Source organism: Brienomyrus brachyistius, chromosome 8 (assembly GCF_023856365.1).
Source record: "Brienomyrus brachyistius isolate T26 chromosome 8, BBRACH_0.4, whole genome shotgun sequence".
In the NCBI taxonomy this organism is placed as follows: Eukaryota; Metazoa; Chordata; class Actinopteri; order Osteoglossiformes; family Mormyridae; genus Brienomyrus; species Brienomyrus brachyistius.
Window position 1 is genome coordinate 19,536,854 of NC_064540.1, and position 23,521 is coordinate 19,560,374.

At 44.5% G+C, this 23,521-nt stretch overlaps 1 protein-coding gene across 1 annotated transcript; it reads right to left on the reverse strand.

Moving 5' to 3' along the window:
- Nucleotides 1–122: 122 nt before the first annotated feature.
- slc6a17 (solute carrier family 6 member 17) lies at nt 123–23,521 on the reverse strand. Its single transcript, XM_049022269.1, has 12 exons — nt 23,251–23,521; nt 17,114–17,525; nt 13,036–13,193; nt 9,929–10,055; nt 9,292–9,473; nt 6,954–7,064; nt 5,830–6,071; nt 4,440–4,632; nt 3,651–3,843; nt 3,082–3,241; nt 1,745–1,907; nt 123–1,102 (listed from the first exon to the last, which is right to left on the reverse strand). The coding sequence occupies exons 2-12, from the start codon at nt 17,409–17,411 to the stop codon at nt 734–736; spliced, it is 2,196 nt and encodes a 731-aa protein (XP_048878226.1). The 5' UTR covers nt 17,412–17,525; nt 23,251–23,521; the 3' UTR covers nt 123–733.

Below are 23,521 nucleotides of genomic sequence, written 5' to 3' on the forward strand. Positions count from 1 at the left end.
TCAATCAGATTGTAGAGGAGGTGGGACCAATCAGATATCTTGGTCCTATATCCTCCAGTTGCTTAGATCCACCTCCTCTACAGTTTGATTGGTTCACTGTCTGAGCTAATCATTTTTCCTTCTGTCTTCAGAACATTTTTGTGTAAGTAGAACTCCCATGAGCCGAATAAGGCAACGCAACGCAACTTACCTGAATATACAGAACAGAAAAAAGCAGAGCTTTGAATTTGCTACTTTACAAGCCTTAGTTAACTACCTAGGATATTTATACACCCTTTCTTTGGGGCAAGAAACCGGGTCTGAGAGCTTATCTTTCCTTTTAGACCCTCCCACCCCACCCATAGCCCTCTACTAGGTGGGCTCAAGTTTGGGGTGTTGCAGTGTTTTGGGCACCTCAACCAGCGCAGACTCTACAGAGCCCTGAGGGATGACAGGGAGTCTTTATCCCCCCAAAAGACATCATCACAGCAGCACGTGGGGTAGGTACCTCCTAATTCACTGAAGTCATGTGACCTATTTGTAAGCTCAGCAGATGGAATGGGTTGATAAACAGATTTTGAGTCCTGGGTCTCCCTTCTCTTCACCTGGAAGGAGGGGACAAAACTATGGGCCAGAGTTGTGGGACATCCTGCCTGGAGTGTGGGGGGGTTGAGGTGGGAGAACACTATGCCAACCCTGGCTGGCCTCTCTGAGGGGCGTGATGAGTGCTGGAGGAAGGGAAGCTGGTTGAGGATCATAGTTCAGACTCGGGTGTGGTAGTCATCTGGTATCCGGTCCCATAGCGGCCGCTGGGGGCGCTGCTGGTCATCTCCATGGGGGAGGTACTGCAGGGGCCCAGATAGGAGCGGTGAGTGGGCATGGGTGAGGGTGTCTCGCTGGGGTTCTTGCTGAGGATGAAGCGCGTCTCATCCTGGTCCTCCAAGTTGGATATGTCCTTCATCATCCCCTTCTTGTAGGAGACAGACAGCTTGTTGGAGCCGTCGGACATCAGGTTGAACTGCCGGGCGATGAAGATGACAGGCAGCGGCAGCATAGCCACCCCGATGAGGGCAAAGCACATAGTCATCGCCCAGGGGGGGTAGCTCTGGAAGCGCTCTGCAGCCTGCAAGACAGAACAAGGGGTGTTTCTCAATACGGGTACTTGACCGTACTCGCGTTCTCGCGTACCCGTTTTACGTCACCGTCCATTGCCGAAGACCAGTTTCAACACTAAGACCAGAAGTACAGAGGATGGTAAAAATCCCGGGACGTTGGTCTTTGCTCCACCCAAAATATCAAGGATGTATCGGTTGCATCCTTGCCAAGTGAGACCAATCCCATGATTCATTGTGCCCCACGTTTGTTCTTGGGAGGCAAGCTGCCAAGATCACAAGTATGATCTTTGCGTTATTGGTATTGAGAAACACCCCAGGAGTCATAATAACGTGAGGTCAATGCACAAAGTAAAGTGTTGGATAGAATGTTATACTGGGGGGGATAAAGAGAGACATCATTGGCTGGAGTAGAGCTCTAAGCACCTCAGGACATTAAACACAAGAAAAATGTGATTGGTTGAGGTCCTTTATATAAAGGAACTGGCAAAATGAGCTGAAATTTTAATGTAGTAAAACTCCAGAACGTCTTGGTTTTATTATTTAGTGATCAAGGTAGCTTGTCACTCCACCTGGATCTCAAGTGCAATGCATGTAGGACTAGTCCTATACTTAATATTCTGAGTAGTGGGGAAAAAAATGCAGTGACTAACCAGTTCCTGTACCCAGGCGTTGTACCCTGGTGGGACGACAGCCATCTCGATGATGGTGGCAGAGATCAGGACAATCAGGCAGAGTGGGGAGACGTACTTCCACATGTAGAAGTAGAAGCGATAAGGTCGGAAGCCGAGCATGTCCTCCAGGTCCTGCATGAACCTGACAGCCAGAGAGCAACAGGAACAGGTCACAAGAGCCCAGAGGGTGTGCATTAAAGACAGAAGACTAATAAAACAAAATATAAAACACAACCTTCCTTTAATCAAGCATTTTTGTCACCTAAAATAAGACAGGGCTGTTCAGCAAACGAATTCGGGGACTGGAGTCTGTGAAACACACACACACACACACACACACACACACATACGTAAGTCACGTAGAAGCCAAACATGAAGGAAATGACATATTTTAAAGAAATCGTAAGCTGATGCATAATGAAATAGATCAAGAGCTGATATGTAAGTTGCATGAAAAAAATCTGAAGAACACGGACTTGATACAGAGCAGCATGGAGGCTATAAACTCTCCGAGAAACTTGGTGCCCTACAGCCTCTTATCAACCCTTTGCCGGCAGGTTCAGGAAGTGAGCTAAGGCAGATTATTACACCAGCCCAAAATCAATGCTGCCTATTTATTTATTGACTTGCTTCTTTTATTTTATTTCACTAATTTTAACAACTTAATGTTGATAGCCAGATAGCTAGCTATCTAGCTTCTTCGTTAATTGTAACTATAAAGCACAATTAATTCATATCTTGTTAACACTAACATATCCTACTGTAAATGACAACAATCTTAGACATTAAACTGTTCACTGACAGCTGTGTAAAAACCGGCTTTTATGTGTCGCACATAGTGTCTCATTACCATGTTTTTGTAAAGTAGTTAGTGAGAAAATGCATTTTTTGAGATGTGTTAATTTATTAGTATATATAATGCATTCGCTTGGTGGTAACTGACTCTAATTGAGCAATCATTTGTTAAAGACAGATATGTGTGATTTCCAAGTCTGGTGGTATCAAACGCCCACTGTGTGATGTTTTAGAGCTCCAGTTTTTTTCTTCACGATGACTGAAATACAAAATGTTCCAACCATCTGTGCAGTGGGTTCTGACACAATGTGGCATTACTGCACATGTAATTCCCTGTATCTGGATCTGAACAAGGTAAACGGAAACTGAAGATTGTGGTTCAACTGTTCCAGAGTGAGAGTTCCTGATCAGTGACTGTTTCCAGGATGACTGCTGTTAATGAAAGGTTAGGATTATGGGCTTTGATACATGACATCTTCCTCAGAATGACTACACTAAAGGAGGATATGGCCATCCGGTACCTCTTGGTGCCATAGATCCAAGCCACTGAGACGTTCTCTAGGATGACAACAATGGTGAGGGGCAAGCCAGCAGAGTAGTCATCGAACATTGTGACAAAGTAGTTCCCTGATCTTTGGACGAACAGGAGGCCGAAGAGGAAGGCAGCAATGCAACAGCACACTGAGAGAGGGAGAGAGGAGAAACAGAGTGAGTGGGAGAGCAAGAGAGAGAATGCAGGAGAGTGAGAGCGAGAGAGTACATGATAGAGAGAGTAAGACAAAGAGAGAGTAAGAGAGATAGAGCAAGAGAGAGAGGAAGAGAGAAAGGGAGAGAGCAAGACAGAGAGAGAAAGAGAGAGCAAGAGAGAAAGAGGGAGAGCAAGAGAGAAAGCAGGAAACAGAGAGAGCGAGAGAGAGAGAACAAGAGAGAAAGAGAGAGAGCAAGAGAGAAAGCAGGAAACAGAGAGAGAGAGAATAAATTGCTCTAGAATGATCTATAACAGACCTGACTACAAAGTGGAGAGTTAAAAGTAAAGGATTTATCAGCAGCACAAAGGGGACGGCAAGCATGGTGCCTGCAAAGCCCTTACCTGTGAACACTTCCTTGCGCACCTTGAAGGTGTCGAGGACAGGTGTGGTGATACCCTCCATGGTGCCAATCATGCTGCCCAGGCCGAGGTTAATAAGCATAAAGAAGAACATGACGGACCAGAAAGGTGAGGCCGGGAAGTGCGTCATGGCCTCAGTGAAGGCGATGAAGGCCAGGCCCGTGCCTTGGACTGCCTGAAAGGGAGAATGGACCAGACGGAAGTCATCCACCATTGTCAGCACTGCTGTGCTATGTAACACCCAGCGGTTACTGATGGTCCACCATGGAGATGACTGGCTAATTGGTGGCACAGAGAGAGAGAGAGAGAGAGAGAGACAGGACAGAGAGTGGAGATGGCGAGCTGTATGTACAGGGAGGGAAAGGGGACAGAAGGCACCGGAAGACAGGAGTGTGAAATGGAAAACCGTATGTCATATTTGACTCAGGCATTCCGCAGTAATCGCATAGGGACATATTTATGGCTCTATAAGACAGCGAAATGATGTTTATTCAAGGGTCAGAACCCAACAGGCTGTGAAATGCGTCTGTTCTGCCACACTCTGACAGCGGGAGTAGCAGACTATAAAACTCATTGTTTTCCTCCAGCAAGTGCATTTAAACATTCCTTTAAACTGTGCAACAATGCCAACAAAGCAACAAAAAAAAGGCTGTTAAACAATGACCGACGCTCCAGTTTACGGGTCTTCAAAAGAATTCAAAAGAATCTCAGACAATCACAGGAACCGTTCATTTTCAATACGAATCCAGTGACACTGATGAACATGCTCACCTTGTTCAGCTCGTCCTCTAGCAGACAGGGGTCCAGGCCCAGTTGGGCGAAGCTGCCCTCCCTCACCGTCTTGATGACGCCGTACATCTCGGTGTAGTCCGAGCTGGTCAGGTGGGAGAAGTTGACGTGCGGAGGGATGAGGTCGTAGCTCAGCACGTGGGAGTTAAGGTAGCCCAGGATCTTCTCGGCATTCCTGCAGGAGTTAAGAATTCAGGTTTGAGCATTAATGGTAAAAGCAGAGAACATCTTGCTGCACAGCTGGTCTACATCCATGTTGGAGTAACTGAGGTTATGTTAAAATACTGTAAGTGCTTTATTTAAACAAAACAATACAAGCATCTCAGTTGACAGGTGGCTGTAGGTTCAAGTCCCGTCCCTGCCATGTATTGTGTGGGATAAGTGCTTTGGTGCATTCCTTGCAATGGACTGGATTAGATGTATTCCTAATCCAGAGCCTCCCCAGCACCCTCTACTAGGTAAGTGTGTAAGGAACAACCCAGGACCCAATGGCAGAATTCAGATAGATAGCCAAAGGCCCTTTATATGTATTGGTTTTTCTGTGTTTCTAAAAGAGACATATACAATTATGTAGCTGCTCACATACAGTTTGGCTAATCTTAGTATTTATTCAGAAAGCTAGGAGTTATTAAATAAGTGTAGAATAAAATGTGCTACTCAGTGGATAGACTGTGACCTCACAGCTAGCAGGCTGTGAGTTTGGTCTGCAGGGTCCTCATGTTCTCCCTGCGTTTACATGGGTTTCCTCTGGGTATTCTGACGCATTTACCCAAAGCAAGTAATTTTATCCATTTATGAAGCTTAAGAGCCGACATTTCTGCAATACTCCAAGTTAATACCCTTAGCCTCCTGCTGTCTTCTCTCCTCTGCTCCACTGTTTCTTCTTCACACTCCCTTTTCAAATTGTAAAAGGATGCCAACATCTCCTGAGTTCTTAATGCTGCTGATATGCAGCGGCTGCTTTTGACTCTGCTTGTAATTTAGCGTTGTTTCCCCCACAGTTGAGCAAGTACGTTTACATTCATTTATTCGGCAGATGCTTTGTCTAAGTGCAACATCCAAAAATATTGATTTCACTACCAGTAGTGCAGAGGTGCACCAGAGGTGCGTAGTTCAGGTCCAGAGAGTAAAGCTCCAGACCAAGATTTAGTTTCAACCCTCAACTCCCAGTTGAGTATAGGGTCACAAAATACTCAAATGAAACAAAATTTTAGTCTGGACATTTACTCTCTGGGCCTGAACTACCCACCTCTGTATTAGTGTAGCTACACTTCTACTGCTACTACTATAGTAAGCACACTGAGAAGGGTAGTCTATCATTAATCATTAAGCAATGGTGGCTGCTACAGACATGCCGGTGATAGGGACTCACTCGACGACGCACTTCTCGTTCATTAAGTTGGCCTTAAAGCCCAACACAGCGAACACCACCAGTGTGGCCAGCACTGAGGTGACAAAGTTTATGATGGAGACCAGCGCTGCGTCGAAGTGGCAGTTGTTGTCCTGCTTGTTGTAGCTGGAGAATGCGATGACACCTCCAAAGCCCAGACCCAGAGCGAAGAAGACCTGCGTGGCAGCCTCACGCCACACCTGTGGTTCCAGCATCTTCTCCAGCTGGCGGGAAAAGATGAGGCGGTGGGTCACTCGTCATATTCCATAGAGCTGACAGAATTCCTCCCTGAACAGTGATGATGGACAAAATTACGCTTCATGGACCATTTGCTGTATTTTTGATCACCACTAGATGGTGCTCTCTGTTTGAAAAAGGGCAGGATGGATCACCTTCCTCAGCCTCCCTCCTGTAAAGCATGCCCCAAAACAAATCAAGAGCGCCATCTAGTGGGCTCAAAAAATACAGCAAATGGTTCATGAAGCATTATCTTGTCCATCACTACTGAACAGGTATTCTGTTTTATCTAAATCCAGCTGGCATTTGCACACATTTTAATAAATGTTAATGTTTAGTTTTTGATGTAGCTAAATATTTCCCCAATCTGAAGTGTATAAGGAGCTTAGAGCAATGCTGAAACTCTTAAGCAGAATTTCATTTAATGCAATTCGCTTCGGGTGTAGATATTACAGAGCCACAGCTAACTTTGTAGTGGTGTACATTATGAAGTGCCAAACCGCCAGCAAACACTAGAGGGAGACATTACTCAGATTTACAGCCAAAGCCACCAAAAGAGTCTGTCAGACATTATGCACTGTCAGACATTATGCACTGCTATTAAGATTCGGTAAACAATGCGAGAGGGCACTGATATTGTGGACAAATAACAAAACAAAATATTGAATTACAAATTAACTGTCTGATTGGCTGCTCTCACATTACTGAATAACTGTGTGGTGTATTTTGCTGTGTAATGCCATGTTTTCTAAATGTCTTACCAGGGATAAAGACAGTCTAACCTGTTGTTCCCACCTTGAGGTAAACATATGATCTGAATGATTTCACACCAGGGGTAAAAAAACATGGTGTAACAGGTTTGCACTCACCTTGGGTGTGAACATGTGAGCAATGCCGTCCACAGAGCCCCTGAGCATGAGCCCGCGGACCAGGAAACAGAAGAGCACCACGTAGGGGAAGAGGGAGCTGAAGTACATCACCTGGCAGGAGGCAGAACCGCAGGCCACGCTGTTACCATGGATACTCATCAGAGACAGGAGGGACAGCGGCATTAATCAATTATCGTTACCAATAATTTCTAAAATAGACAATTAACTTTTTTACATTAAGCTGCATCAGATCAACACATAATATGACATTATTCAAATCGCTATGTTGAGTTTAACGAAACAGACCACATGTAATGGATAGTATCTAAGGTAACAATCACAGCTTGTTTTATGAGATATTTGTAATTGAATATATTTTTATTATTATAATGACACTTCATTGATCCCTGTGGGGAAACTTGTCTACCCCATCTTGCTCTCCATGACACAAAAACATATACAGCTCTGGAAAAAAAATTAATAGACAACAGCAAAATTTTCAGTTTCACTCATTTCTCAATCTATGGGTACACGCCTATGTAAACTACACATTGTTTTTCCAAACTCCAACCTGGCTCTTCCTTGTTTATCATTAATGAAGGGCTTCTTCCTTGCTTTATGGGTCTGCAGTCCTGCGTCTAGGAGTATTATTAATTGTCCTAGCAGTGCACTTCACACTATTTAATATTTCCCATTTTTTTTGAAGGTCACTTGAGGTCATCCTCCGGAGATGAGGGAGGCACTGCCGGAGAAGTTGACAGTCATCTCTGCCATTAGTAAGTTGCTTCCTCCCTCTACCTGGCTGGCTTTTGGCCATTCCCAGTGTCTCCTGTTTCACCTTGTTCTTGTGTACTGCTGTCTTAGAAACTTTGAAGCAGAATCGGTATTTAAAAATGCAGATTTTTAAAAAATATAAAGTGGTCTCTTAATTTTTTTCCCCCAGAGTTGTACATAGGTGAGAGCCAGCAAAGGGCAGCCCCCCGCAATGGTGCCTGTAGAGGTAAGGGCCTTACTCAAGGGCCCAGAGACCTGTGACTATTCTGCCAAAGTCAGGGTCAAACTGACAACCTTCTTATCACAACGTGCTGCCCATAGGGATAATGCGGCCACTGTCTGCTACGGCTGGCCTGCGAGGGTAAAGGTGGGTCACTAGCCACACCCGTGCCGGAGGCAGCACATCTGGGTTTGCAGAGTGCTTTTCTGTAATGTCTGGAATTTCATGGTGTACCTTAATTTCATTCAGTGATCATAATTTCAGAGGAGAGCTATGCAGCGTTAAGAATAAATTTGTAGTAGGACAGATCTGGTGCGAAGCCTCATTATATTTACGCTAGTACACTGCGGAAATGCACACTACACTCTGGACCAATCCGGTGCTTGGTTGCCATAGCTACACAGCAGCAGAAGGTCACTTTGAAGTAACCATATGCAGTGAGTATATTGTAACTGATCCAGTGTGCTTCACTGAACGATTGTCTTTGAGAGCCAGCTCTTCAGCTGCCTGTTTACCCCAAAACAGATAACTGCACGTCAATATGAGCAGCCTGCAGCTTGTCCTCGGAGGGTTCAGTGGCTCCGTGGGTCACAGTGTACTCGCACACGCCTGAGGTCACGGGTTTGATTCTTGCCTTGGGCTTCCTGTGTGGCGTTTCCATTTTTCCCTCAAATTGCATGAATTTCCTCTGAACATTTCGGTCTCGCTGTACTGGAGCTGCACAACCTGCAGATACTTCTGTAAATCACTGCTTAAGACCCACTCCAGTTGGGTCAATATATCTATTCATTTACTTTAAGATTGTTATTTAGATTGTTATTTAGAAATTGATTTTATTTATTTTATCAAAATTTGAAAAGTCTCATATTTTGTTTGGTTACTTATGGTTAAGGTTAGAGCTGAGTAGGGGTTAAGGTCATCGTGTTGGGATTAGAGTTTTCCCCATAGAGTCCCCACAAATTACAAACCTGTGTGTGTGTGTGTGTGTGTGTGTGTGTGTGTGTGTGAGGAGGTGGGGGAGGAGAGAACTTAACTAATAGCTCAGAGTTATTAAAATCTTATCTAGCTCCTAGGAACCCAGGGTTTTAGCTAACAGGAAGACTATTCCATAATCTATATTCCATACTGTTCTCCTGCTAATTTCCACAAAACGGGTAAACCCTGACAAATTCAGCAATATTATCTGCTAACGAATTAACTGCACCGAAAAGACATTTCGTTGTTCCACCCTCAGACTCCCCAATCTATCCCGGCAGCTACCTACGAAAGGCTCACCAAGACCCTGTACTGGCTATTCCTGGAAGATGGACCCGTACGCCCACCATAACACCCATGGCTGCCCACCTTCCCCGAGGACTGGATGCCCTTGATGACAGCCAGGCAGACGATAAACCAGGCCGCCAGCAGGGACAGGGTCATCCTCCAGTTGAGGCCGCCGCTGTCGGCGATGGTGCTGGTGATGTTCAGTGTCTGCCGGTACCAAAAATAGGTCGTGGCGGAGCTCTTCTCACACTCGGGCTCCACAACTGTGGCAGAAGCAGTAAAACGAAAGGTCAGTTTGTAAGACTGCCCCCTACTGGAGCTCCAGGGCACCACAGGTGTTAAGATCTTCCGTCATCTTCGGTCACTCCACAAGGACAGGAGTGTACTCCCTACAGTGCCTTTCATAAACAAATCCACGATGGGACATTTTCCAATAAAACATTCATATATAAGTTTCTGTAGATACTACAAAAATACATGGAGATCTATCTATAGATTTAGTGGATTTACTGTATATCATGCCAGCAAGACAAAGGGCTTATGTTCATAATGTCAGTACTATCAGTGGTCTGGATAAGGTCCCTGGGGAATATAAAAGGTGGATAGATTTACAGTCAGCGCCGCTATGTGTGATAAAATAAAATCTAACTGTAGAAATACAATTTAAAAACCCATTGCTCGAGGCCCACATCTCAGCGGTTTTTGACGGTCCACTTACTGGCTTGCGTCCCATTCCTCCTGATGGGGCATTCGCTCCAGGGCAGGGGGTACTGGAAGGACTGGAAGAAGTAGAAGATGCTCCAGCCGATGATGACGTTGTAGTAAAGGCCCACAAAGCCGCACACCTACAGGCAGCATGTGGGACGGCCAGTTAACGTCGCAGTGAGGCCTCATGCCACATCACAGACTGCCGACAAGGAAACAGCCTCTTTCTTTCACGCAACGTTCATTTGCAGGAAACATAAGTAATCACACAGATATTATTTTAACTGCAAACTTTTAAGCTCCCAGAGAAACAAAAACACTGTGAGACTATGAAAGACAAGAAGAACAGACCAGAAATAATCCTGTTCCTGTACCATATTCTACATGAATCATTTTAAACTTACAATGTCCATGATTTATTTTAATACAGTACTGTGTGATTTATCCCAGTTTAGAAAGACCATTTATGACATTTTTCAGACAGCCTGCCCGCCCCCCCCCCCCCAGACCCCTTTTCTCGCCAGCTGGGGAGGAGTGAAGTTTAGCATGCGCATCCCCCAAAGCACTGCAGACAGTCACGCGCTCATCCTCACTTTGTGTGGAGCAATCCCGGAGGCCAACAGCAGGTGTCGCCATAGAGAAACAACAGGGAGCAGGGAACCCAGCATTCTGAACCACTCAATGGAGCATGACCCAATTTGTGTCCTTTGGGTTTCCTCACCACAGACAGCTATCTCCTCCCAGATTTGGCCACACTGCCATGGTGGTCGAGACCAAATCTTCTTTGCTAAACAGTAGATTACTATTTTTGGTGTCATGGCGGCTAAGAATGCAGTTTATTTACAGGAGATCCAGGCAGGTGTTACTGAGGGCGAGGATTATTTTTAGAACATAACTTAAGCATTGCAACACTTGGTTAGCTGCTGAAATGAGGAAGATGGTGAGGATAGTATCCTTATGTAAGGAATTAACCACTGAGATGGAAAGGATTCATTACAACAAAAATCCTCTCTTAGGGAGAATACCTAATCATTTTAGCAAAGAGTAGGAGGGATTATGCCAGGCCAACAGGGGGTAGTACAGCAATGCCTGCAGTGCTTTCCTCCTGCCCACATCACAAACAAGAAGATATATCTGATGACCTGTTGGGATGATTGTAGAATATGGTCATACATTCCAAGCAGAGAGGAGAAGCAAGGCTTCAGGTGTCAATCTAAGTGTCCGCATAGGACAAGGTCGTCCATTGGTGAAACTCCACCCACATGTGTGATATGCCACGCCCCTTTCCAGCCCCCCCAACCCTAGGTATCTTCTGCCTGGATGTGGACCTTTATGACCATATTTTGTAACTTATTCAGGCTATAAGCTAACATGGATTGTGAGGCAATCAATGAAGAGAAAACAGGTGGAGTCTGCTCTGTCCTTCCAGGAGGTTCTTCCCAAGCTGCACTGGGAGTGTGACGGAGCGACAACGACACTGACAGGCAGACTGGCAGAGAACGGGGGGGGGGGGGGGGGGGGCTGCATTAATATATTGTGTTTTTATTTAATGCAAATGTAAACTGTAAGTTTACATTTTCCATATGTGAATTCGATTCAGTTTGTGGATTTAGTAATATACTAAGAAATACATTTTCTATTTTAATGCTGCAGATCATTCTGCAAGGCAGCAGAATGATCATGCATAATAAAATGTACTTTGTATATATGGTGTACTTTCTGCTTCTTTGGAGTTTCTTGGGTTATTTTTTTGGTATATAGTCAGAGTAATTCGTGAGTAGCAAGACATGTACCAGAATTCCTTTATGCTTACATTTAACTTGCAGTTTTCAGTGACTGACAAAAGAAATAACCTCAAAGATATTTACTTTTATAAAACAGATTGGCATCTAATCCTTGCCCCCCCGCCCCCCTTGTTCCTTTTGCTTTCTAGGACTGGTGATGGGCTGCGTATGACTGTATAAGGTATTGGTACTTCATCACTCTTCTAATTGATTAAGACTTAAGTTTGGTATATAATTTGCTGTATAACTACAGACGCCGCCATTTACATCTGCATACACAAATCCACATTTTGTGCCAAAAAAATACAGTCTGTTTTACAATATGTGACAGAAAAACAAATATTTTTCAACTATTTTTAGTCAGACAATTAAAAAAAAAACTGTAAGCAGAATTGCAATTTGCGTAATTTACACTGACGTACCACCTCTGTGTGTGCGACTCACTCAATAGGTCAGAGTTTAAATGGTGTCCGGAGTCACATCTTTCTGTGTATAACTGCAAATGCTGCACAGCATTAACATCAAAGCGTGATCTCCAAAGTCACACAGCCAAAGCATGTCTGCGGAGACCCTGAGGAGGAGCATCGCCAACACGCGTGTCCTGCCTCGCATCCAGCCTGTGTCTGCCCAGGGTACGGCACCGATCTGGACCAAGCTGCTCTGCACTGAGACACCCATGAATTATTGAAGCGTATTCTTCCAACAAGCAGGACACAGGTCCTTGAAGGCATATTTATAGCACTCAGTCCCCTCCCGAGGGTGGTGCTGCTTTCAGACAGTCTCCTCTGATAGGAAACATTCTGGTTCCAGAAGGAGAGCAAGTAAAAGCCTGGGCTCACAGTGTTAACTAGGGCTGAGACTGTGTCCATAACAATGAAGAGGAACAACTGCGTGTCATCAGTAACTAAAAGACAGGCTGGGTCAGTGTCAGTAACTAGGTATAGTATAGTATAGTATAGTATAGTATAGTATAGTATAGTATAGTATAGTAGGTAGTATGCCAATAGCAGTAAGCAGAAGCGAGACTGGATGTTAATATTTCTATATTATATATAAGAATGAAATTGTATTTATATCCAGAAATAGGAGAGAGAGTGTGTATCTATATTAGTAATTATGAATGAGACTGTCTCGGTAATGAGGAGAGAGAGTAGGTTTAGAATCGTAACTAAGTATAAATCTTTACTAGTAGCTAACTAATTAGGAGGGAAAGGATATCTAAAGTAGTATGCAGGGTGTTTATATTTGTGCAGAAAATTAGTAGAGTGTCTCTATATGCAGAACCAGGACTGTATTCATATGAGTAAGTAGGACCTGAGGAGTGTGGTCCACTCACCATCAGACTAGAGACCCCGATTCCTCCAAGCCGTGGGCAAACATAGTTCCACACCCCAATACTGCCCCGGCGGATCTTCTGGCCCACTGCAAGCTCCAAGAAGAAGAGGGGGATCCCGATGATAAGGAGGAGGATGAAGTACGGGACCAGATAGGCACCTGGAAGGTGAGAAACAAGCTTACAGGAGGCTGCGTGTGTGTGTGTGTGTGTGTGTGACTGGCTTCCTGTGTGCATACTTGTGTAGGCCCTCATGATGAAGTGTGTGTCTGTGCCGTTCTGTATGTGTGTGTGTACCATGTTGTACGACGTTACTGTTAATGTAGGGGAAAATGAGCGGAAGGAATGTGATTAAAGGTTAATCAATAATACATGCAGAAGTCAAAGGGCCTCAAGATCGAAGCTTCTTTATACACGTCGCTTCCTCCTGTCCTCCATTGCTCTTATCTCCAGGGCCACACAGACAAAGCCACAGTCTCCACAAACACTGTCACCATGACGTCCGCTGCTACCATGGTGACGGACCGCTGTGCTCAGCCAAGGCGGGTCACGTCTTCCTCGTGGTCCTGCTGCTGCGCGGTAGGTGGTGAGGATGCCCATTGGTCGACGATCGGGGGGAAATGCAAACTCGACCACTGAGTGGGCGCTGACCGCCATGTCAGCAGCTGTCTTCTTTGACAGGGAAAAAAGGGGTAAAATATACCCCTCAACCTGTTCTTTGGCTTGTTCCTCAACCTCTAATTACGGTTAATCGCAGGGTAGCCATGGATGAGGCGTCACGGTATACCAAACAGAAGGGAAAGTGATTGTTGGGCTGCCGTTGTATGTTCCTACTGAAAACCACAGACACACACACACACACACACACCAAATGCACCCTCGAGAGACAGAGAACGTTTCTGAAGCTACAAGCTCTCCATGCATGGAGCAGGCCGCTCAACGAAGGTCAATCTTTATCTGAAGGGCATTTTCAGCCATCGTCAGAGCTGGCATTTACTCCAGATCCTCTAGTGAGCAACGCTGAGGTGGTGAGTCATCGCTTCACTGGGTTGGATAAAACTGGGGCATGTTTCACAGCAGTGGAGAGTTTGGAGACGGTAATATTGGCTTGGCAGATCAGAGTGGATTCATCTTGCCTAGCTTTATGTAAAAAAAAAATAATAAAATCCTGAAAGAATGAACTAGGAAATCAGGGAGAAAATAAATCAAATGCTGTAGTACAGAAAAGAAACACTAAAAATGACTCACATGACAAAAGGGCAAGACAGTCAGGCTAAAAATAAAGTGAGAAATTTGAGTCTTTGAGAAAGAAAAATAAGCACGAGAACGAAGGATCTTTTGGACAGAAATGAATTGTATCTGTCTAAATGAACCAGACAGCACCAGACACTTATACAGTAAGACAATCTTATACAGATAAAGCGAATATATAGCATGTAGCTAAATACACTATTGATATACAATAAGTCACTAATAGCAGATAAAAGGTGAAATACAGCTTGTGGTTAAATAACAAGCAGTAATAGCAGGAGAGGACTGATATACAGCTGGTACCTAAACAAAGGCCTGATCTATAGCAGATCACTAATAGCAGCAGAGTGCTGATATATAGCTGGTGACTAAGGGCGTCAGGGTGGTGGGCCGCGCTACAGGACGCCACTAGAGGACAGCAGAGAGCACAGAGATAGCTTGATGAATTGGGGGAACATCTAGAGAAAAAGAAACCTGAGGCAAGAGGAAATATTTTGAAAGTGGTATGACAAAATACGAGAACAAAAGGAGATGCAAGCTAACCCAAAAAAACAGAAGCTGACGACAGCCAACGTGGACAATAAAACATTAAAAGATGTACCAACAGGTACAGGTGCATGTATTTTGAGCATGATGTGAATGTGTACTTAAATGAAACCGCTTAAATTAAATGTGATTGTTTCAAGATTCGTGTCTGTTCTAATAAAACCACTGCGTGAAGAACACTGCCACGGATAAGCATCGAGAGATTCCTGCCAAATTAAACACCACCGTGCCAAACGAAAGGACGATCTCACGGTCAGTCTCTGAGATACATCCCCCGAGTCACGCTGCGCCGGTACAGACAGGGATTACAGGGAATTCTCCTCACGAGCGAAACGAGTAAACAAACAAGCATCTGCTTAGGGAGCACTCAGCTGCACTTCAGGAATAGAAGCTAGCGATATAGCTACGGCTAATCATAAACATAATCTAAATAAAAATAAAAATGTCCATCCATTTTCCAAACCGCTTACCCTACTGGGTCGCGGGGGGTCCGGAGCCTATCCCGGAAGCAATGGGCACGAGGCAGGGAACAATCCAGGATGGGGGGCCAGCCCATCGCAGGGCACACTCACACACCATTCACTCACACATGCACACCTATGGGCAATTTACCAACTCCAATTAGCCTCAGCATGTCTTTGGACTGTGGGGGGAAACCGGAGTATCCGGAGGAAACCCCACTACGACATGGGGAGAACATGCAAACTCCGCACACATGTGACCCAGGCGGAGACTCGAACCCGGGTCCCAGAGGTGTGAGGCAACAGTGCTAACCACTGCACCACCATGCCGGCCCATAATAAAAATATATTTATGATTATTATTATTATGGGCGGCATGGTGGTGCGGTGTATTAATAATAATAATAATAATAATAATAATAGCCATAAAACTAAGAAACAAAAATAAACGCTTTAAAGCTCCAGACAGTTTTACTTGTTAACTTCTCACTGTCGTTTAAAAGACACAAACCTCTTTTTTCAACAGAGGATTAGGTTTAACATACCACAATTACTGCCAGCAGGGGGCAGCAGTCGCATTAGGGTTAATGCATAACATAGTAACGACAACAGGGAGAACCAGTAAGGTTCAGAGTTAATGCATCACATTAGTACCGTCAGCAGGGGGCAGCAGTAACATTAATGCATGATAATCACTGCCAGTAGGGGGCAGCAGTAACATCAAAGTTAATACATCACATAAATACAGTCAGCAGGGGGCAGCAGTAACATCAATGTTAATGCATCACATAAGTACTGTCAGCAGGGGGCAGTAGTAATACCAGGGTTAATGCATCACATGAGTACCGTAAGCAGGGGGCAGCAGTAACATCAATGTTAATGCATCACATAAGTACCGTCAGCAGGGGGCAGCAGTAACATCAGGGTTAATGCATCACATAAGTAGCGTCAGCAGGGGGCAGCAGTAACATCAATGTTAATGTATCACATGGGTACCGTCAGCAGGGGGCAGCAGTAACATCAATGTTAATGCATCACATAAGTACCGTCAGCAGGGGGCAGCAGTAACATCAATGTTAATGTATCACATGGGTACCGTCAGCAGGGGGCAGCAGTAACATCAATGTTAATGCATCACATAAGTACCGTCAGCAGGGGGCAGCAGTAACATCAATGTTAATGTATCACATGGGTACCGTCAGCAGGGGGCAGCAGTAACATCAATGTTAATGCATCACATAAGTACCGTCAGCAGGGGGCAGCAGTAACATCAATGTTAATGTATCACATGGGTACCGTCAGCAGGGGGCAGCAGTAACATCAATGTTAATGCATCACATAAGTACCGTCAGCAGGGGGCAGCAGTAACATCAGTGTTAATGTATCACATGGGTACCGTCAGCAGGGGGCAGCAGTAACATCAGGGTTAATGCATCACATAAGTACCGTCAGCAGGGGGCAGCAGTAACATCAGTGTTAATGTATCACATGGGTACCGTCAGCAGGGGGCAGCAGTAACATCAGGGTTAATGCATCACATAAGTACCATCAGTAGGGGGCAGCAGTAACATCAATGTTAATGTATCACATGGGTACCGTCAGCAGGGGGCAGCAGTAACATCAGGGTTAATGCATCACATAAGTACCATCAGTAGGGGGCAGCAGTAACATCAGGGTTAATGCATCACATAAGTACCGTCAGCAGGAGGCAGCAGTAACATCAGGGTTAATGCATCACATAAGTACCATCGGTAGGGGGCAGCAGTAACATCAGGGTAAATGCATCACATAGGTACCGTCAGTAGGGGATAGACAACACTCACCTCCTCCGTTCTTCTGACAGAGGTACGGGAAGCGCCACACGTTGCCCAGTCCCACAGAGAATCCCACCTGGGCCAGAATGTACTGCAGCTTGCTATTCCAGGCGGGCCGCCCGTCCGAGGCGTCGGGCGAGTCCTGGGGCGCCTTGCCCTTCTGCGCCTGGGCTCCGCCAGCCCCGCCCACGTTCATCACGCTGCTCTTGTAGTCCAGCGGCTCCTCATGAGCCAGCAGGTCGGCCACCGACTCGGTGACGTGCTCATTGCTGTGCTCCCGCTGGGTCACCTTGCTATTCTTCGGCATCTGGGACTGCTGGGGTGTCGGTACCAGGGGATGGCGGGTGGACGCGTGGGGTCCGGATGGCAGGCAGCGCGCAACACGGCTATTAGTGACGTTCGGATTTCTTCAGCTTTGCTCCTGTTTGTGTAGAAACACAAAGAGATCTTAGTTTGTCCCTACAGACTTTCAGTAAAGTGGGTTAGTCTCAGGTTTCACAATAACAATTAACTTGCTAAAAATAAGAGCTGCAGTTAGGGTTAGGCCAAAATAAAGACCAAAATGCCAATATTAATCCACCCATCTTCAAACCATAATTATATTTACATAAGGCTCTTTACAAATATGTCTCCCATTGTACTGTTAGTTAAAAGCACAATTGTTTGTTTTTGTTACCCTGAGATTCAGGAAGATGAAATTCTTCTTAAATGTATTAGATAACCAGAAACTGGTGAGTTACATTCTGCCCCCATGTTCGTTCATAATTGATCGTAACTGTTCACGTATTTCATGCAGTTATTATATTTGTTCATGATAAGTACTTGAGTAGTAACTGAGTTACTAAGTTACTTGTGCCCCCTCAAGTAAAGTGTTACCAATTCTTAAAATTAGCTTTAAAAAAACTGAAAATGTAGCGCAGTGATTTTTTTTCCTTTGTAACATAAACGTCCAGCGTAGTGTTTGTTGCTGCGAATGACCGGCCGAATTTGATAATCATCCGTGCCAGATGCGGGTGTCGATGTCAAAAGGGTGGGGGGGTCAGGCTCAGCCTGCCTGAGTCCCAGTCATTATACACGACTTTCGTTTATTTTCACCCAGGAAAACACACCCAGATCCTGCCCCCCATCCCCAGTATATATTTCCACCTTCTGACACAGAAATAGTTTTTATTGTGGAACCTCCCCACTGGTTCTGCTAAAACCTTTACCTCTCACATGCCCAAATAAAGCCCCAGTGTCACATGACTAGGTACCATCCCGCACGGAGCCTCACAGTGTGAAATAAGGAATCCCTATTACAGGAAAATTCCATCGGATCAGCTAAGGAGTGCTGTAGGTGCTCTGCAAAAGTTCAGATGCCGCAAATTTTCTTTGTTGACCGTTTTTTTCACCTAGACTCATTTCCTGACTTAATTTATCAATACTTTGCAGAAAAGTTAAGCCATGCATTTCAAAAATAAGAGCTGGAACATAGGAGCCAGCAGCATTTTAAATATAACAGCAGGTGCGGTGAGGAAGAGCTCCAGAGATGTAGGTCAGATAGAGGTCAAGGAGTCACGAGTATCTCTGCAGAAGCATCTCAAAATGGAGCTACACACACACACACACATACACGCACTCGGAACGCATTTCCTCTGCAGATACACACACAGAAATATATACATGCAAGTAGCACATTACATCTTCACACATACTGTACACACTTCATCACACACACGCGCACATACAGAAATAGCGCAGTCCATGCCTCCACACACACACACACACACACAATTAGCACACTCTGTCCCTCACCACACAAACATCCATACTCACACCTCCACACACTAAAATACATGCATACGCACATACACATTCACACACCAGATGCTTCATGACCACACACACACAGACATACATCGCCACAACATCTAATACTCAGATTTATTTGTTACATCTATACAAACACAAATCCTCACAACAAACATGCTATCACCCTCAAAAACATCATAATCAGCCTCACAAGCTCAACCTAACAGGAGGCAAACCACTCTGACTCAACACCTGACAACATCCACCAAACCAGCTCAACCTACTGCGATTTCATAAGCTGCAGTCTCAAACAAACCAACCTATCTTGCTGTCACTGCACGGCCAGTAACTTTAATCTATTCCCTGTCACTTACACCCTGCCAAAGTCAACTTAGCCAACTGATATTGTGTATATTCAGAACATTCACCCACTCGTTGTCAATAATTGCATATCTAATGAGGATCACCATGATCTTGTAGATGGTCTGGAGGGCTTTGGGTAAAATACACCATTGACAGGAAATCAGTCCATTACAAGGCACTACATCTCTGTGTATCACACACATACACACACACACACACACAGAAACAGCAGGCCTTTATCCACGGAAAACCCAGAGTTCCCACAGGAGAGCTATACAAACACCAGACACACACCCAGTGAAGAGACAGTGTGCATATTTTAGCAAGGGCTTATTCCAAAGTGATATAAAGTGCTCACAGGAAGTCTTAGGCTGCTTGCTTAATTCTGCAAAAAAAGTAGCTAATTTATTGGTTTCATAACAGAAGTCCTTTGACAATCAGGTTTTAATATACCTGTACAGACGTTTCCTTTTTTTCTCAAGTGTCATGATTTTTTGACTGACTCATTCAGTTCTGTTCTTGCCATTTTGCTATTAATTGCAGTTGTAGTCACTGGCTGCCATAGGGACACTAAATGCAAATGTCTGGCGTTTTATGTTGCTGTAAAGGTGCTACTAATTAAAAAACACCCAATGGTGCTTGTCAATGAACTTTTGAACTCAGAACAGCTCTTTTAGAACTATAATTTGGGTTAGAATGTATTACTTCTTGAAATTCATGTTTTACGTAAAACCACTGGTTGTTTCAAAAGTGATATGTATTTTTTTTTTAAACTAATGATTTGTTATAAAACCGAGAAATTTGCAATATTTTCACTGAATTTCGCACTGTACAAATGAGGGTCGTAGAGCAGGGACAGACAGTGTCCCTGAAGCAACTGGGGTTAAGCTCCTTGCCCAGGGGTCCAGTGGGGATACCCCCTACCAGCCATGGGATCTGAACTCACATGCTTCCAGATATGGGCACAGATCCCAAAACCCACTGAGCTACACCCATCCCCCTGCAATAGAGCAGCACTTATATGAACAAAATGACAAAAAGCCTTGACAGTTATGTAGAAGGAGTTCAGCCTGAGAATTGATACCCCTGTAGCCACTTGCACAGTGCCTATAATAATAATAATAACTACACACAAGACTCATACAATTACTTTACAGTGAAGTCAAACAATAACTATACACTAGTCCAGGGCTGCCCAGCTCTGCTCCTGGAGACCCTCCACCCTGCAGAGCTTCGCTCCAACATTCCTGGCACTAAAACTGAGATGCTACTGAAGGGCCTGATTCTCTGTATCAGGTGTGTTAAATTAGGGCTGCAGCTAAGCTCTGCAGGGGGTGGGGGGTAGATCTCCAGGAGCAGAGCTTCCATTCAGTTGTTGTTCACTAAACTCGTATAATGAAAACCAAGCCTGCACGCTGACCCGAAGACGTTACTGACCCGAAGACGTTACTGACCCAAAGACGTTACACCAATAGGACCCAGGTACAGTGCACTGAAATCACTGAAATTAGCCTGTCAATGTAACTACTAAACAGAAGACAACGACCAAGCCTTCAGTAACAACTCAGACTTCAGGTAAGCTTTGAAGAGTTTACAGCCACCCGTATTGCATTGTGCTTGGATCTGAGCTTACAGAATGGGTCCCAGCTGGCTCTTCAGGTAAGGAGTGTGCCTGTTAGCGGAAGTTCGTCAGTTCAAATACCGTAGAAACCGCAGTGATGTCACAGTTGGACCCTTGCGCAAGGCCCTTAGCCCCCGGTGCTCCCAGGACAATAGCTGACCGGCCCTCTTATCCTCACTTGTATGTCACTTTCGACAGAAAGATCTCCTAAAGAAAAATATACAGTAAATGCCCGCAGAGCGAGGATGCAGTGCCTCTGTTAAGACAACGTAAAGTAGAACTGGGAGGAGTGGAATTTGTGGCACTGCTGATCCTATTAATTAAACCAAGTTGGTTTGAGTTATGATGCCAATAAATCCCACATATACTGGACACAAGCCAGTATGAATTCAGCAAAGACATGATATGCATTGACTGAGAATCCACCTTTCTAAACACTGTGCTTTCGTGCATTGACTCACAGTGCGATCACTGTGTCTTCATGTGAAAATTCAGCAGTTAGCTCTATACCAGTGAAGTGTAATGTAAGGTATATAATGGTTTACAAAGCCAACACCATAAAAGGGTAAAATTAAATTACTACTATACATGAGTAAGCAAATGTAGTTCTAAATAAAACTCGAATGAATACAGCACCGGTCAAGGGGTGAACGGACGATGCTCCGTGCATCCGGTAAGTCAACGCAGATGCATACAGTACCCGATTCATATAAATATAGTACCATAGGGTACATTACTGCGGTGCCATATACTGCAGCATATACCAAAAAGTATCACCCAAAGAGTGAATGAGTGCAGGAATAAACAGGCCTATGAACGCAGATCTACACAAGAGAAAATGAACGTTGCGCGCAACACGTAAAGGCGCAGCTGAAATTCGTGGCTTTTACTGTCCTTCGGTACACAGCTCGCGGGGATGATATAACAGATCTGGGTGCAAGTGTCACTGATTTAGGATGCGCTCCAGTTTTGTCTTGTCTGGTTGCTAAGCAGCGCCACGTTATACATATATAAAAAAGCCTGAATGTGCACGGCTTGCTGTCCTGAGTCCCCTGCGTGTGCGACGTATCCCAAATATCTGCTGGGAGACGCGTAATGAGCAAAATCAATCGCATATATAATAGACCCTGTTCAGAAGTTCAAAGCTTTTAACGACTAGATCTTATGCGGCTTGAACAAAAAACGTGGCACAACTTCTTATGTGTCTGTGACACGTATTGGCGGAGTGCAATGTCATATATTCACATTTCATTAATTCACCGGTGCCCAGTACCGAGAGACAGAGGGAGACGTGGGAATCACTGGGACAGACAGTATATGTGGTACAGAGAACGTAATGTAACCACCGATTTTCATGTATTAAAATCCCTACGTCGCAAACTCGCTTTACAAAGGCGAACTCCCCATTACGCATACAATTATCTTTAATTTCTCCTGCTCGCGTCAATATACCAACAACTATTCTTTTACAAATATTAGCGAGGGCAAAGACGTTATTCATTCATTCATTTATTTATTAGCAGCGAGGTAGCGGATATGTTGGATTGCTTGGGGTGTTTTAAGGCGCGGTACGGATGAAAAGTGTGTTTTGATTATATCGTTTGGACACAGTCTGTGTCTGCAGGACCAGCAGGAGTATAGTTGTAAAACGCAGCAGTAATCAGGTAACATGTCAAAGCCATTAAAAGTGACGGATGTAATCTGTGCTATGGCCTCCCAGTAACAATCAGCATCTGATAACATGCAGGGGCAGGTATAACTCATCATGTCAGGCAATCTAGCGCCTTTATAGGCTCTGCGTCTCTTTCAGGCAAAATTGCACAAATCTCGTAAAATGCGAGTAATGTCTTTAGAAATGGATTACAAATAAAACGTAAATCGATATCTGATGTTACATTTGAATGATATTCAAGGTCAAACTACCCAATGACATCAATAATTACATCGAAACCGCTTTCAGAGCTTAAACATTGTGCAATACAAGAACTATAGCCTATTTTAAAACACAGTTCTAACAGTTATGTTGAGCACCGAGTAATGCCTACTTTCTCCATCATAACCGAGACTTGTCTTAAAGAGAAGGTTAAAATTATTGCGGCTATAACAAAAACAATTCTAGTATTATTTTCACACTATACTCAGGTAAGTAACTTCACTTTTGTACAGTTACTTGTAGACAGTCCAAGCATTTTCTATCTTACATACTCATATGTGATGAAAATTTTGTATGGCGGACTGAAAACCGAGTAAGAATATGTATTTGACCAGAATACAGCCCGACCCTCGGGAAGACACGCAGAATCACTAACATTCACTGAAAAGCCGGGACTGACTCTCGCAAGGCGAACAAAAAAGCTGTATGTTTCCATACCTTGTCCGGTATGTAGAGCGAATAAGATGCAATATCCTTATATCGAGAACGACGTCCTTACAGTTTCAACACGAGTGGAAATAAGAGCATCGCTTGCAGCTGAGGCAGAAGAATCTGCCTCCATGTAGGTTCGGTTCCGATCTTCTCCAGAAATCACGTGCAGCTTCGCCTGAGAATTCACATGCAGAGTGTCGAGCAGTGTGACGCACAAACCGGGCCCATCACATCACTAGGCTTTTTTTATCATCTATTAATAGCAACTTGTAGCCAC